This window comes from Geotrypetes seraphini, chromosome 7, assembly GCF_902459505.1.
Source record: "Geotrypetes seraphini chromosome 7, aGeoSer1.1, whole genome shotgun sequence".
Lineage (NCBI taxonomy): Eukaryota > Metazoa > Chordata > Amphibia > Gymnophiona > Dermophiidae > Geotrypetes > Geotrypetes seraphini.
In genome coordinates this window covers 20,150,229-20,163,976 of record NC_047090.1, presented here as the reverse complement: position 1 = coordinate 20,163,976, position 13,748 = coordinate 20,150,229, and the positions used below count along the sequence as shown (strand labels likewise).

Below are 13,748 nucleotides of genomic sequence, written 5' to 3'. Positions count from 1 at the left end.
ATCTAGTGCAATAGGCACATAGTTCTTGAATGGATGGATAGTCAATTCCTTCTCGAGAGATCTTGTATAGAGATCCTCATTAGCATTCTTTTGTTCTGCCTCCCTCACTCTAGGCTGTCTTGCAATTCCTTAGTTTGTCTCTCTACACACGAGATGATAGGAGCCTATCTCTTCTGCTCCTATTTATTTTTCCTTTAAGTTTAGGTTTTTTCTATCTGATCATGAGGCGGATATCTTTGACTGTAGGAAAGCTCAGACTCTGAGGGCAGAAGTCTGTAGCCAAGGGGCAGCCTGCTTTACTTGGTCGGCCTGCACTAACAGCTTGGGAACTCAGGGGTCATTCCCTAAGGAGCAAAGGTCACATCAGGTTCTGTGCACAGTGGGCTTGAGTCAGGCTGAGAGGCTCCATGGCAGTTTTTCACCAGGATCGGAGCCAACTGTGATTTCTCCTCCCCGACCGCTTGCGGGGGTTCTGGTTGGGGTTGGGGTCTCTGGCCAGTCATTGAGTCAGCGAAGCAGTAAGAAGAAGCAAGCAGTTCAGTTTCCAAGCTTGTTTGAGAAAGTTCTCCCAGATAGTTGGCTGTAGAGTCAGCCCAGGAAGCTCTCAGCACAAGCATTGCACAGTGAGTACAACGATGCTAGCCTATGAGACAAAATCAGGGGACTCTTTAAAAATTATTTTTTTGAGGGTTCTGGGGCTAAAGCTAGGGTCTCTACCCCTAAAATTCAAATATTCAAATCCTAGAGTAAAAGACCACCCCTTTAAGAATGCATTTATATTGTAAACCCCTCACTCTAAGCACCCTGAGAAACTCCCTAAGCTCCTACTTGTCCTGTTGTCTGTTAATTTAGATTGTAAATTATACTGCGCAGGGAACGCCTCTTAAATAATGTTGTTGTACAGTGTTGCGTATGTCTATCTGAACTATAAAAATGTTAAATAATAATAGTGTAATTCTTCTTTCACAATTTTTTTGACCCCTTATTTAGCTCCCATAGGCCATTTTTGGTGCTAATATCGCTGCTGTGCCAGCCATCTTGGATTTTTCCAATTTTAAAATAAAAGCCTGTATCTGCCTGAAAATACCTCAGTTTGGTTCAGAATCACGCCTCTACTTAAGGCCCATTGGCTTCCTATAGAACACAGAATAGCATACAAAATCCTCATATTAACATTTAAAATCTGGTCTGTCAATTCCCCCGATTTCTTGAATAGAATGTTGATTCCACATGCTCCCCAAAGAATCTTCCGCTACATTTCTCAAAATCTTCTCGCCATACCTTCCCTGAGACATATTAACACAATGCGCCCCTTACATTTTTTCGATTACCGCCCCTTAAGTACAAAGTACAGTCCTTGTGGAACGCCGCTCCAAACCACTTAAGGGTAGACATGTCTGTTTCAGACTAAGTCCAAATTAAAAACCTACCTGTTCAAGGATGCTTACAACATTTAACTGTCCTGTTGAGGACGCAATCTTTTTGAATCTGATTTATCTGCTACCAGTTCTCCTTCCTAATGTTCGTTCCACTTGTACTTTCTTTATAAACAATGTAGTTCTACTGTATCAGTTTATTTGTCCTATTAAGTCCTCATACGACAAACCTCCACTGTACTTTGTACTTTTAAATATGTGTACTTTTAATATTGGTTGTACACCGCCTTGAATTTTGATTTGGCGGTATAAAAAGATTTTAATAAACTTGAAACTTGATCCCTTATGGCTCGAGTTCCAGATCAAAAATCCTGGCTAGAGCCAGGAAAGAGTGAGTGCATCCCTGGCGAAGTGTTGTCGCACACCTGCCACAAAATCCCAGAAAGGGACATGGGAGGACCCACAAAGGATCTCAGGGAGTCCTGGCAGGATTTTGCTCCAGCATTTATTGATATGATGTATAAAGCCTTCTTGCCGTGCTCGGGCTGTTTAAGCCTTAAATGTTTTAGGAGATAATTACGGAGTTTCTCCAGAAATTAAAGGCAGAGACCCTTCAAATATGAGCTACACAGTGCTTGCTTATGAGCAGCACTAAGGCTCAGACCTTGTGCCTTTTTTCTCATCAGGACATTACTAAAATGTTAACAGACCATTGGGAGGTTCTAGAAGGGCCCCTTTGGGTGGCCAGGTCAATAGCAAAGCTTTATCCAATGGATGTGGAGTTTAACCAGCTTTCTATTCCACCAAAGGTGAATTCCTTAATGGCATAGGTAACCAAACATACTTCCCTCCTCAGTGAAGGGGAAGTGATGTTTATTATTTATTTATTTAAAAAAATTTCTATACTGTTTAAAACCTAAATGGTTTACATAGTGTTGAAAGATATCCAGGACCGCAGGTTGGATTTTGTTCACAAGAAACAATTTGAGGCCACTGTGGGGTTAAAGGCAGTGACATCTTAGGTTGCTTGCTCTTGCCATTTCAAGTTGTGCCGTGATCTGGAGGCAGATGCTGGCAGGGATCACCGGTTTCTTATCTCAGGAGTTGATTAGGTGGCAGATGCTCTCTACAATCTATTCAGGGTATTGAGTAAAGTTTCTGCTTATGCCATTTCCGCCCATAAAATGCTGTGAATCAGACAGTGGGTGGGAGATTCATCCTCAAAGGCAATGCTGAGCAAGTTACCTTTAAAGGACAATTTTCTTTGGGAAAGGGCTGGATGATTTCATGGCCAGCGTGCAGGATCGCAAACCTAAGTCTTTACCAGACAGCAGACCGAGATCCTCTAGGGGGTAGGTTAAGGAAATTTTTGCAGCTCTAGGCATTTTCACCAGTATTTGGCAGGACCTTCGATCTAAAGATCATTTAAGTGCTTGAGACAGAAATTTGGAGATTTCAGGATTCTGCCCCACAGCTGCGTCCAAGAAGCAGTTATGATGTCAAGGCAGAAGCTGGACCTCCAAGGATCGGAGGGAGGTTAATTGCCTATTGGGAGGCATGGTGAGGATCACTTTAGACTGCTGGGTATTGGAGATTTTTCAGGAGGGGTATAAACTCAAGTTCTTTTGTCCTCTCCAGGACCTGTTTTCCTTCAGAGAAACCAGAGAAAGTGCTCAGGATCTGGGCATCAGCAGCCAACAAGAAGACTGCTTGGTTTTTCAGTTGAAAGATACAAGCCAGGAAGCAATGGCTTGGATGCCCTGGTGAAACCATGGCCAAAAGCAGGGCTTCTATATGTCTTCCCTCCATGGCCCATAAAAGACAGAGTCCAGAGATGAATAAGATCACACCTAGGACTGGTAGTTCTGGTCGCACTAGACTGGCTGAAGCATCCATATTACGCAGATCTTGTCCGTCTTCAGAGAGATCGGAATCTGTGGCTACCATGCCACCTGGGGTTGCTCACGCAGGGCGTAATCACCCTGGAGAATCTGGAGTGATTTGGACTTGCAGCATGGCTCTTGAGCATGCAACTTTAGGTTCTTGTCATAGGTCCTGCTGGTTGTGAAGTGGAATTTGAAGAAGAGTTGAATATCTGCTCTGAGGTGTTGACATGGAGTGTATGAAGCATGATGCAAGTGGTCTGCTCGGTAACAAGGGAAGAAAACACATGGACTTTTGGATTTTTAAAATACATGTGTAGTCCTGGCCAGAGAAAGTACCTGCAGCAAAACCAGGTTCAGACCTCTGTGGGCACCTTTTTCAAGGGCAGCAATCAAAGCAAAACAACCTGAGTAAAATTCACCCTTGGAATTTGCAGCATTGTGAATAGATTAATTATTGCTCTTATATAAAACTGAATCCTGTATAATAATAAAATGAGGGACAAGATGGCAACTAAGTAGGAGGTGTGAGCGTGAGCTCTCTTATCGGCGTATTAAAGATTTCCTTTGAAAAGGTTTAATACTTACTTTTTCATGCCTAAGAGGAGAGACAGACAGAGGAGTTTCCCTCTGCCTCTGCCGGCAACATCAAAACCGCGACAAACTGTAATAACAGCTTTTACAGTTCCCTCGGCGTTAGGCGTTTCCGCTGCTGGATCCCAGGAGTGATTCAGCTTGGAGAGTGAGGTTTCACTTAGCCCATTGGGACCTGACCCCCTCCCCCGTTCCTGGAGGATTGCTAAAGGAGGACTGAAGTTTTGAGGGGCCTCGGGTCAGACCGAGTACTTTGGAGTCTACAGGGCAAGTAACCCAGGAAGGACATAACATAACATAACATTGTGCTTATTAACTGCGTAACCAGAAGTTCAACGTGGTTTACAAAAAGTTATAAAAGTAAACATGTTACATAGAATAAGATAATTCATTAAGCAGTTAAATATTTAGAAAAAAGATGGGTCTTCAATTGCTTTCTGAAGTGTCCATAAGAATGGGTAGTAAGCAATAATATTCGGAATTCATTGTCATGGAAAGCTGCCTGATATGCCAAAGTATGATTGAGAAATTTTTTACTCTGCAGCCCTGGACGGATGGAAAATTAAACAAAGGATGAGTTCTTCTACTGTGTCTCTATGATGCTAAAGTGAATCTATTGTCTAAGTAAGAAGGGGCAGTACCATAAACAGCCTTATAATAGAAACATCCCAAATTAAACAACACCCGGGCTTCCATTGGCAGCCAATGCAATTCACAGTAAAAGGGTGTAACATGATCAAATTTCTTCAGGCCATAAATCATTCTGTCCGCTGTATTCTGTATTATTGTAAGTCTTGCTAGTTCTTTCATGGTGACTGTCAGGTCAAGGTGTTGGCAGAATAGAAATCACTAATGTAATGTAATAATATTACAGTAATCGAGAAGATTCAATAGTAACGATTGAACCAATAATTTAAAAGCAGTAAATTCAAAATAAGATCTAATTGTTCGTAATTTCCATAGCGTGAAGTGGCATTTACGTACTACAGCATCTATCTGAGCATGCATTGTAAGATGCTGGTCTAAAATAACTCCCAAGATTTTAATCGTTGGATGAATTATATTCTGAGCTGAATTTATACTAATAGAAGGTTCAAAAGAAATACTACTAGTGGTCGCCATAAAGAACTTTGTTTTGCCAGTGTTTAGTTTAAGTTTAAATTTTTTCATCTAGGAATCCATCTGTTTCATTACGATTTCGACTTTAGTGGTAATCTGGGATAGGGCTGAAGTAAAAGGTATGACAATAGTAATGTCATCAGCGTAACTAAATAGTTCTACATCCAGGTTGATCAAACATGAACCCAATGATGAAAGATAGACGTTGAATAGTGTAGGTGAAAGAGGAGAGCCCTGAGGGACACCACATGGGTTATTCCAGATTGAAGAGAGGTGGGTCCTAAACCTAACGGTACAATCTGGACTCCTGAAAACCCTTAAACCAGGAGAAAACATTTCCATGAAGGCCCAGCATATCCAAACAAATTAATAGGGTAGAATGAAAAGCACTGCTAAGATCAAATTGGAGTACTAGTGCACTTTTGCCTTTACTTAGAAGGCTTGTTAAATAGTCCAGTAGTGCAGCTATCACCGTTTCAGTGCTAAAATAGGATCTAAATCCTGATTGTGAGTCATGGAGTAAAGAGTGTTGTTCAAGATGTTTAGTTAATTGAATATGAACCAGACCTTCCATGATTTTAACAAAAAAGGGTATAGATGCTATTGGTCTGTAATTAGTAGGCAGAGAAATAGATTCCTTAGTATTTTTAATTATCAGGGTAATTTATTATATTACCAGCATCTGAAGGAAATTTTCCTATATCCAAGGAGTCAGTAATCCATTCAGAGAAGGTGAAGTCTTCATGGCTTCCGGATCATCTCAACCAGACAGAGAGGATGCACTGGAAGTGGATGGAGCTGAACTCGGAAGAGGCACGAATCAGCGTAGGAAGCCACAAGCTGAACAAGATTTCTGCCGGTTACTGGAGTTCAAGCCACTCGCTAAACTACCAGTGGTGACAATGGACTCACTATGGTTTGCAATTGACAACCTTCAATCTGTATGTATAAACTTTATTGCACCTTTGACTCAAGTATTAACTAAGTTAAAGCATTTAGATATTTTGGTACAGAATCATCAGGAGAAGATAAGAGAAATTCAACAGACTGATCAAGAGACTAGAAACACTATTAAACAGCAAGCATTGGATAAAGCTTTTCTCCTCCGGAAAATAGAAAATTTGGAGAATCAAAATAGGTCTTTAAATCTGAGAATTTTGAATTTTCTGGTGGCTAAGTATAAATCCGCTAGAGACCTTTAGAGATTTCTTGTTATCTACTTTGAAAATTTTGGACACAAATATTCCAAGTACTCAAAAAGTTTATTACCGTAATAAAACATTAAAAGAGACAAATGGTGTTCTCAGCAGGATTTATCTGCAGTATTGGAGACATCTGAGGTTGAAACAATAGGGAGAGCTACATTGATAGTTTCATTTGTTTTTCATCAAGACAAAGAATAAATTCTAAGATTGTATTATACTATGAAACAAGTATCCTATCTTGGTGAAAAAATTTATATATTTCCAGATGTCTCTAAGTGGATTCAAATAAGAAGGAAAGAATTTCTTGCTTATCATGAAAAGGTTGTTTCTTTAGGGGCTACATTTCAACTAAGATTTCCTTATAAGTGTTTTATTCTGTACCAAGATACCAAATATATTTTCTATGAGCCAGAACAGCTGTATTTTTTTTCTTGAAGGGAAGGGGTTGTCTGTTGCACCCTAAGTTAGCCCATTGTTAATTGTGTCGGTACATTATTAGTAGTTGAAGGCTTTATTTCCTTGAAATATGATAATGACTTCTTTGTTTGTTAGATTTCATTCTTCTCTCTCTCTCCTAACTTGAGGACTATATATAATTGAGAATTGTTTCCTTTGATTTAAATTTAAAATCCAACTGTTAAATGGGTTGGGATTATGTTTTTTGTTTCCAGAATTTCTGTAAAGCATTATTGCTTGTATCATTAAAAATTAAATAATAATAAATTGAAATATTTTAGGGGTTTCCCCCTTATTTTATATTTCATTCTATCTTCATTCATTGCAGTGACAGACCTTCCTTGGAATCATGTCCCAGAGTTCTGTCTGGAACTCTGCAAGCATTAGCCCTAATATGGACACTAGATGACACTGTTGGGCAATGATTAAGATCTCTTGTCCCCTGGAAGCTGTCTTTACCTCCTAGCCAATTCTGCTGATGACCTGTGCATGAAATCAAGCCCAGTTCCTTCTCTACATGGCAATGTAGAGCATAGCCCCCATGGTAAAGCATAGCCCCCACGGGTAACATAGTTCTAAAAATTAAACATGGACTAATATTTCTCTTCAAGAGAAAAGGCTAAAGGGAGCTGATAGTGAAGGGAGTGATGACAAAATGAGCTAACCATCTGCCTTTGGAGGAAAAATAAAAAAATGTATAAAACAAATCGCAAAATGAGTTGAAATGCTGGTATATGCGCACAGGAAGTAATCAAATGAATATGAAAGTGTCCATTGGCCAGTAATAGCAAAGACTTTTTTCATCAAATGGCCTGCAGTGTGATGTGGTCCACAGGACCAGATACTGATCACCAATGAAGTCTAGATCAAGTAGCGCCTGTCACAGCAGAAAAAAATAAAGACTTCGAAATCAAAGAATGAATTGCTAACCAGTAACCCCTTCAGTGTGCGTTCAGTTTTTAGTAGTATATATTGTGTGTGAAGGAAGGGAGAGAGAGAAACACTAAAAAGGTACAGAAGATGTGGAAGGGGAACCAAGGAACTAGGTGGCATGAGGGTGAGTGTGGGTAGGGTCATATGTCCTTTTTTTTTTTTGTTTGTTTTCACAAATATGGTAACCCTTTGTAAGTGAAACATCAAAGCATTTCAGTGGAAGCCATTCAGGAAGCCGCCTAGTGCCGAGCAGCAGTACCAGAGTGCGCTCCTGCTCAGCAGCTGAAGCTGGAACTCGTGGCAGCAAACGACTGGGTTAGCAATGGAGCAGGAGCGCGAAAAGCTTGCTCCTGCCTGCTACACCTCTGGACCATCGGGGAATCTAGCAGCAGAGGAGGTATGATGGACAGGGCAGGGAGGGGGGACAGGGTGCAGAGCCTGGCAGCCTGGCGGAGGTCTGCAATAAGTCTGGGAGGGGGAGGGTGGGCGCTGGCCTGAATATAAAGCAGGACCACTCCAAATAGTATAAGGAGTAATTGTGCAAAATTACTTGTGTTAGATCTGTAAGAATTAAAAAATATCTCCACAAGTTCTATAAATAAACAGTTAATAAATATAAAAATATAAAGCACATGTGCTTTTAAAGTGCTCAGTCACCAACCAAAAAGTGCAGTTGTACCAATGAACGTACATGTGCTGGTTGTATTGAGGGACCATCATTGCACAAAAGTGTCCCTTATTCTGCCTTCCATTTCAATAAGTAACATAAATATAAGAATATATTTAAAAAGTATATAAAAATCACTTATCTGATGAATGTAAAGTGAAGCGAAGGCAGATCAAAACCACAACACAATGCTATGATCTCTTCAAAACATTCTTAAACGCTCTTATTAAACGCTGTGTTCTTGTAGAAATGGCCTCCCTTCGACATGAGTTTCGCAACAGTGTCGTCAGGAAGGGGGCACTACAAACAAAATGAAGAAAAAAGTGTGAAGAAAAAATCTAGATAAAAACGTGAACAGTATCTCAAAACTCTTACTTTCTGGTTAAAAAACAATAATATCATTGAAATTTTATTAAAATATTATAACCTTAAAGAGTATCAAATAATTGTATCTACTCAATAAAAACTATAAAGTTCGTATTAAGCCTTATCAGTAAACTTACTTGTACAGCCAAAAGAACCCAGGAAACCTCAACAGGGAAAATAAATGCAGAGCAGGAAAGCGCCACTGACAACTCTAATTTATAAGTGCTGTAGATAGAAGAACGTCACTAACTGACGTTAGCCAATTAGGAACCTTAAAGAAAGGGCACTTCTGACACCCGCCCACTCTCTTTGTAGTGCCCCCTTCCTGACGACACTGTTGCGAAACTCGAGTCGAAGGGAGGCCATTTCTACAAGAACACGGGGTTTAATAAGAGCGTTTAAGAATGTATTGAAGAGATCATAGCGTTGCATTGTGGTTTTGATCTGCCTTCGCGTCACTTTACATACATCAGATAAGTGATATTTTTATATATATTCTTATATTTATGTTACTTATTGAAATGGAAGGCAGAATAAGGGACACTTCTGTGAAATGATGATCCCTCAATACAACCAGCGCATGTACGTTCATTGGTACAACTGCACTTTTTGATTGGTGACTGAGCACTTTAAAAGCACATGTTGCACTTTATATTAATATTTTTATATTTATTAACTGTTTATTTATAGAACTTGTAGAGATTTTTTATAAACCAGGATCCCCATTTTTAGGCCAATTTTATGGCCCAAAAATCCCGGTTTATATATGATTATATACGGTACTCAAGCAAAGCACATGAAAAAAATATATATATTGCATACTAAAGCTTCTATTTTTTAGGCTAAAGAGGACTTCAGGTTGATATTAAGCTGAAAATATTTAATAATGCATTACTCAAGCAAAGCACATCCTATATAATAAAACCCTAGAGCGCGCAAGCGCTCTTGAAAAATCGTGATCCCTGGCGCCGTGTTTTCTGATCCGTGGCCGCTTTCCATTTTAGAACGCGGCCAGGGATCACTCTGGCCACTCCCCTCCTCACTCACCAACCGGAAACAAACACCTCACCTCCCGCCCTCGCTCACCGCTGTTGCTGCCGCTGCCGCTGATCCTTCTCTTTAGGGCAGCCTGCGATCGTGGCCGGCTTTGGCGGGCCTCGCGGGCCGCTTTCCGGCCTCGGTGGCACTTTTCCTCTGACGCACGGGATCGCATCGGGAGGGAGCGTGCTTCCGGGTTGGGGAGCAGCCTGTGAGGTTCGCTGGGGCCGGCCACCACAATCGCGGCCTGGAGCAGGCCAGAAGACGCTGGGATGCAGGAAGGGTAAGCAGGGGAATCAATACAGGGTGCCAAAGGGAGAGGGAAAGGGGACTGCTTTGGGGGGAGGGGTGTGCTGAGGGGAGACAGAAGGGGCCATGGAAAGACAGGGAGAGGGAAAGGGGGCTGCTTTGGGGGAGGGGTGTGCTGGGGGATACAGAAGGGGTCATGGAGAGATAGGGAAAGGGGGCTGCTTTGGGGGGAAGTGTGCTGGGGACAGACAGTTTTGCACTGGGGGGAAGACAGAAGGGGCCATGGAGAGACAGTTAGGGAGAGGGAAAAGGGGCTGCTTTTGGGGGTAGGGGTGTGCTTAGGGCAAACAGCTTTGCTCTGGGGGGGAAGACAGAAGAGGGCCATGGAGAGACAGTTAGGGAGAGGGAAAGGGGGCTGCTTTGGGGGGAGGGGTGTGTTGGAGGCAGACAATTTTGCTTGGGGGGGAGACAGAAGGACACAGACAGCGGCCAAGGAGAGAGAGATAAAGAAACACAGACAGACAGACACACATATATTCTAGCACCCGTTAATGTAACGGGCTTAACAACTAGTAATATATATATATATTGCATACTAAACATTTCCAAAAGGTTAAGAACGTAAAAGGAAATATAGTACTCCCCCCGTTATTCGGAACCCCCACGAATCTTGAAAAACCGTGAATACGGTTTTTAGTGAGGGAGACTGAAGAGGGCAGCCGGAGAGGCAGGAGAGAGCAGCCGGAGCGCCGGCAAGTGAAGAAAATCACTCACGGTATGCTCTGACTGCCTCTTCCTACACTAAAGTTGGGCCTCACCAATCAGGAGCTGCTTTGACACGCAGCTCCTGATTGGTAAGGCCCGACTTTAGTGCAGGAAGAGTCAGTCGGAGCATACCGCGAGTGATTTCCTTCACTCAACGGCGCTCCGGCAGCTCTCTCCTGCTGTCCTCTCCAGTCTCCCCCACTAAAAACTGTCTATAATCTGTATGGTGAAGTGGCATCCACTGGAGAAAAAAATACTTTAAACGTCATCATCACAGAGCCCTGCCGGGTCATTCGCAATCGGAAAATACCACGAATGACCGGGACCGCAAATCGCCAACCGCGAATGACTGGGGGAGAACTGTACACTACTCATACAATGGCTGCAGTAGTTCACAACAAGTGGACGTGTCTGATGTACAATCATGAGATCATTGTGACATCATCAATTCGCAGCTAGATGGCAGAATGCCACTAAAAAATAGGAATATGTGCAGGGATATCTGACCATACTTGGGATTTGAACCCATGGCCTTTGGAAGATGGAAGCAGTGTCTTTAACCACTGAGCCACAGCTGCTTTCTTTTATGCATGAGTTCCTTCCATATGAGATGATACCTTAGGACAGGGGTGTCAAAGTCCCTCCTCGAAGGCCGCATTCCAGTTGGGTTTTCAGGATTTCCCCAATGAATATGCATGAGATCTATTAGCATACCATGAATGGAGTGCATGCAAATAGATCTCATGCATATTCATTGGGGAAATCCTGAAAACCCAGCCTTAGGACATCATAAACCATCTCGGGATAAAAATAAGTTTCCCTCTGGGCCCTGCAACTGTAAATGGCAAAGTCCACAATCCATACTCTCTTATGAGAGTAAATAAGAAGCTGTGAAGGTACTGGAGAGGGGGTGTGTGTATGGATTTGAACTCATGACCTTTGGAAGATGGAAGCAGTGCCTTTAACCACTGAGCTACAGGACCTTTTGTTTAGGCAGAGGTTCCTATTATTTTGTAGTGACATTCTGCCATCTAGGTGCATATTGATGATATCACAATGATGTCAAGATTGTGAATCAGACACGTCCACATGTCCATTTCTGTGTTTTTTTTAAGTATCTTCTCCGGGAAATCTCTTTGTCTTAATTTAGTCATCAAATTATGCACTTGATCTTTAAAGTCAGCTTTACTAATTGAACATTACAAATACCACAATTGTTCCATTTGCATCAAAAATTACAAAGAATAGGGGACACTTGAAGTTACAGGGAAATACTTTTAAAACCAATAGGAGGAAAACTTTTTTCACTCAGAGAATAGTTAAGCTCTGGAACTCATTGCCAGAGGCTGTGGTAAGAGCAGATAGCGTAGCTGGTTTTAAGAAAGTTTTGGACAATTTCCTGGAGGAAAAGTCCATAGTCTGTTATTGAGAAAGACGTGGGGGAAGCCACTGCTTGCCCTGAATTGGTAGCATGGAATGTTGCTACTTCTTGGGATTTGGCAGGTACTAGGGACCTGGATTGAACACATGAGAACAGGTTACTGGGCTTGATGGACCATTGGTCTGGCCCAGTAAGGCTATTCTTATGGTCTTATATTGCAAAGCTGCAATGAGAGGTCGCAGCAGCCATGTCCTGAGGCAGCTGCAAGGGGCGAGAATAAGTGGGCTTCAGTCCTGCTCTAATTTCCCCCTCTGAACAATTGGAGATTGCAGGTAGGCCCAGGTGGGGTGAACCTATCCTGCATGGGGGAGGAAGTGGGAAGATAGCTTGGAAGATGGGGTGGGAGGGAGGCTTGGTGTTCCTGAGGAAGGGCGATTAACACCAGAGAGGTGGGGGGGGGGGGGGTCAGATGGCTTTGTACCTTTGATTAATTATGCAGGCCCTGTCCAATATTGAGCTGTGTAGCTAAGTGCCTGAATTAAGGACAGCTTTTGAGCTGGCCCAGAGCCAACATTCATTTGGGTACTGCTCCATTTATTCTAATTGCCCCTCCACTCTTTCTTCCAGATTTGTGCATGCATGCGCACGTGCGCACGCACATATCGCAAAAACAAGGGGAATTATTAGCGGAATATTTTATGCGCTTTGCTTCCTGGCCCTCTCTAACATGAAATGGAAAATGCATCTTTTACTAAGATAATTATAGACAAAAGATGCCCATTGTACCAGCACCATGACATTAGTTAAACTGCCCTAAGTCTACCTTCGATCTGAAATGGTGGAAGTGGAAATGTCTCTGCCAAAGCTATATTCAAATCACAACACCCTGGCTATTTAAATCTAATCTCTTGACCTGAGAAGGTATATACAAAACAGGACAGAACACCATTTACATTTTGTAATCCTTTATCTGCAGTATTAGGTACCAGGAAAAAGAACATTTTAATTATTAACTATATCAGCTGCTTTGCTTAACAGAAAATGCATGCCTGTATGTTTGCAGAGTGCTAATCATTCATGCATTGTGTCCCTTCTATAAATCCCCAGCACCCTTGGCCTTATTCATTTTATGTAGAAAGGAAAATAGACTGCAAAGATAATGCTTTAGTAGTACCATGGTTACAGGGGTCAGCTATGGTAATGGGTAGGGATTTTTTTGCAGCCTTGGTATCCTGATGTTCTCTTGAGCAGTTGCTAGCACTCCAGTGTTGTTGTCCTTTTTGTTGCTTCAGTTGCAAGAAAGATCACACCACGTTTGGAGATTGTAGCAATAGAGGGCAAAAGTGAAAGCATTCAACATCAACAGATTTATAATATATAGTGGAATTAGAAAAGGTGCAGAGAAGGGCGACAAAAATGATAAAAGGTTTGGGCGACTTCCCTATAAGGAGAGGTTAATGCGGCTAGGACTCTTCAGCTTGGAGAAAAGTTGGCTCAGGGGTGATATGATAGAGGTCTATAAAATACTGAGTGGAGTAGAAAGAGTAGATGTAAATTGCTTGTTCACTCTTTCCCAAAATACTAGGACTAGGGGGCATGCGAAAAAGCTACTAAGTAGTAGATTTAAAACAAACCGTAGAAAATATTTCTTCACACAATGTGTAATTAAATTCTGGAATTCATTGCTGGAGAATGTGGTGAAATCAGTTAGCTTAG

At 41.9% G+C, this 13,748-nt stretch overlaps 1 protein-coding gene across 5 annotated transcripts in view; it reads left to right on the top strand.

Moving 5' to 3' along the window:
• Positions 1–13,748, top strand: part of BORCS5 (BLOC-1 related complex subunit 5) — a 224,355-nt gene that overhangs the window by 26,891 nt on the left and 183,716 nt on the right. The window contains exon 3 of one of the 5 annotated variants that reach the window (XM_033952208.1): positions 5,681–6,863. The exons of the other annotated variants lie outside the window; for them this stretch is intronic. Within the exon in view, the coding sequence (XP_033808099.1) occupies positions 5,681–6,174 (494 nt within the window). The 3' untranslated portion in view covers positions 6,175–6,863. Of the gene's footprint in view, positions 1–5,680; positions 6,864–13,748 lie in introns of those variants that run through there. 5 annotated transcript variants of the gene reach the window in all.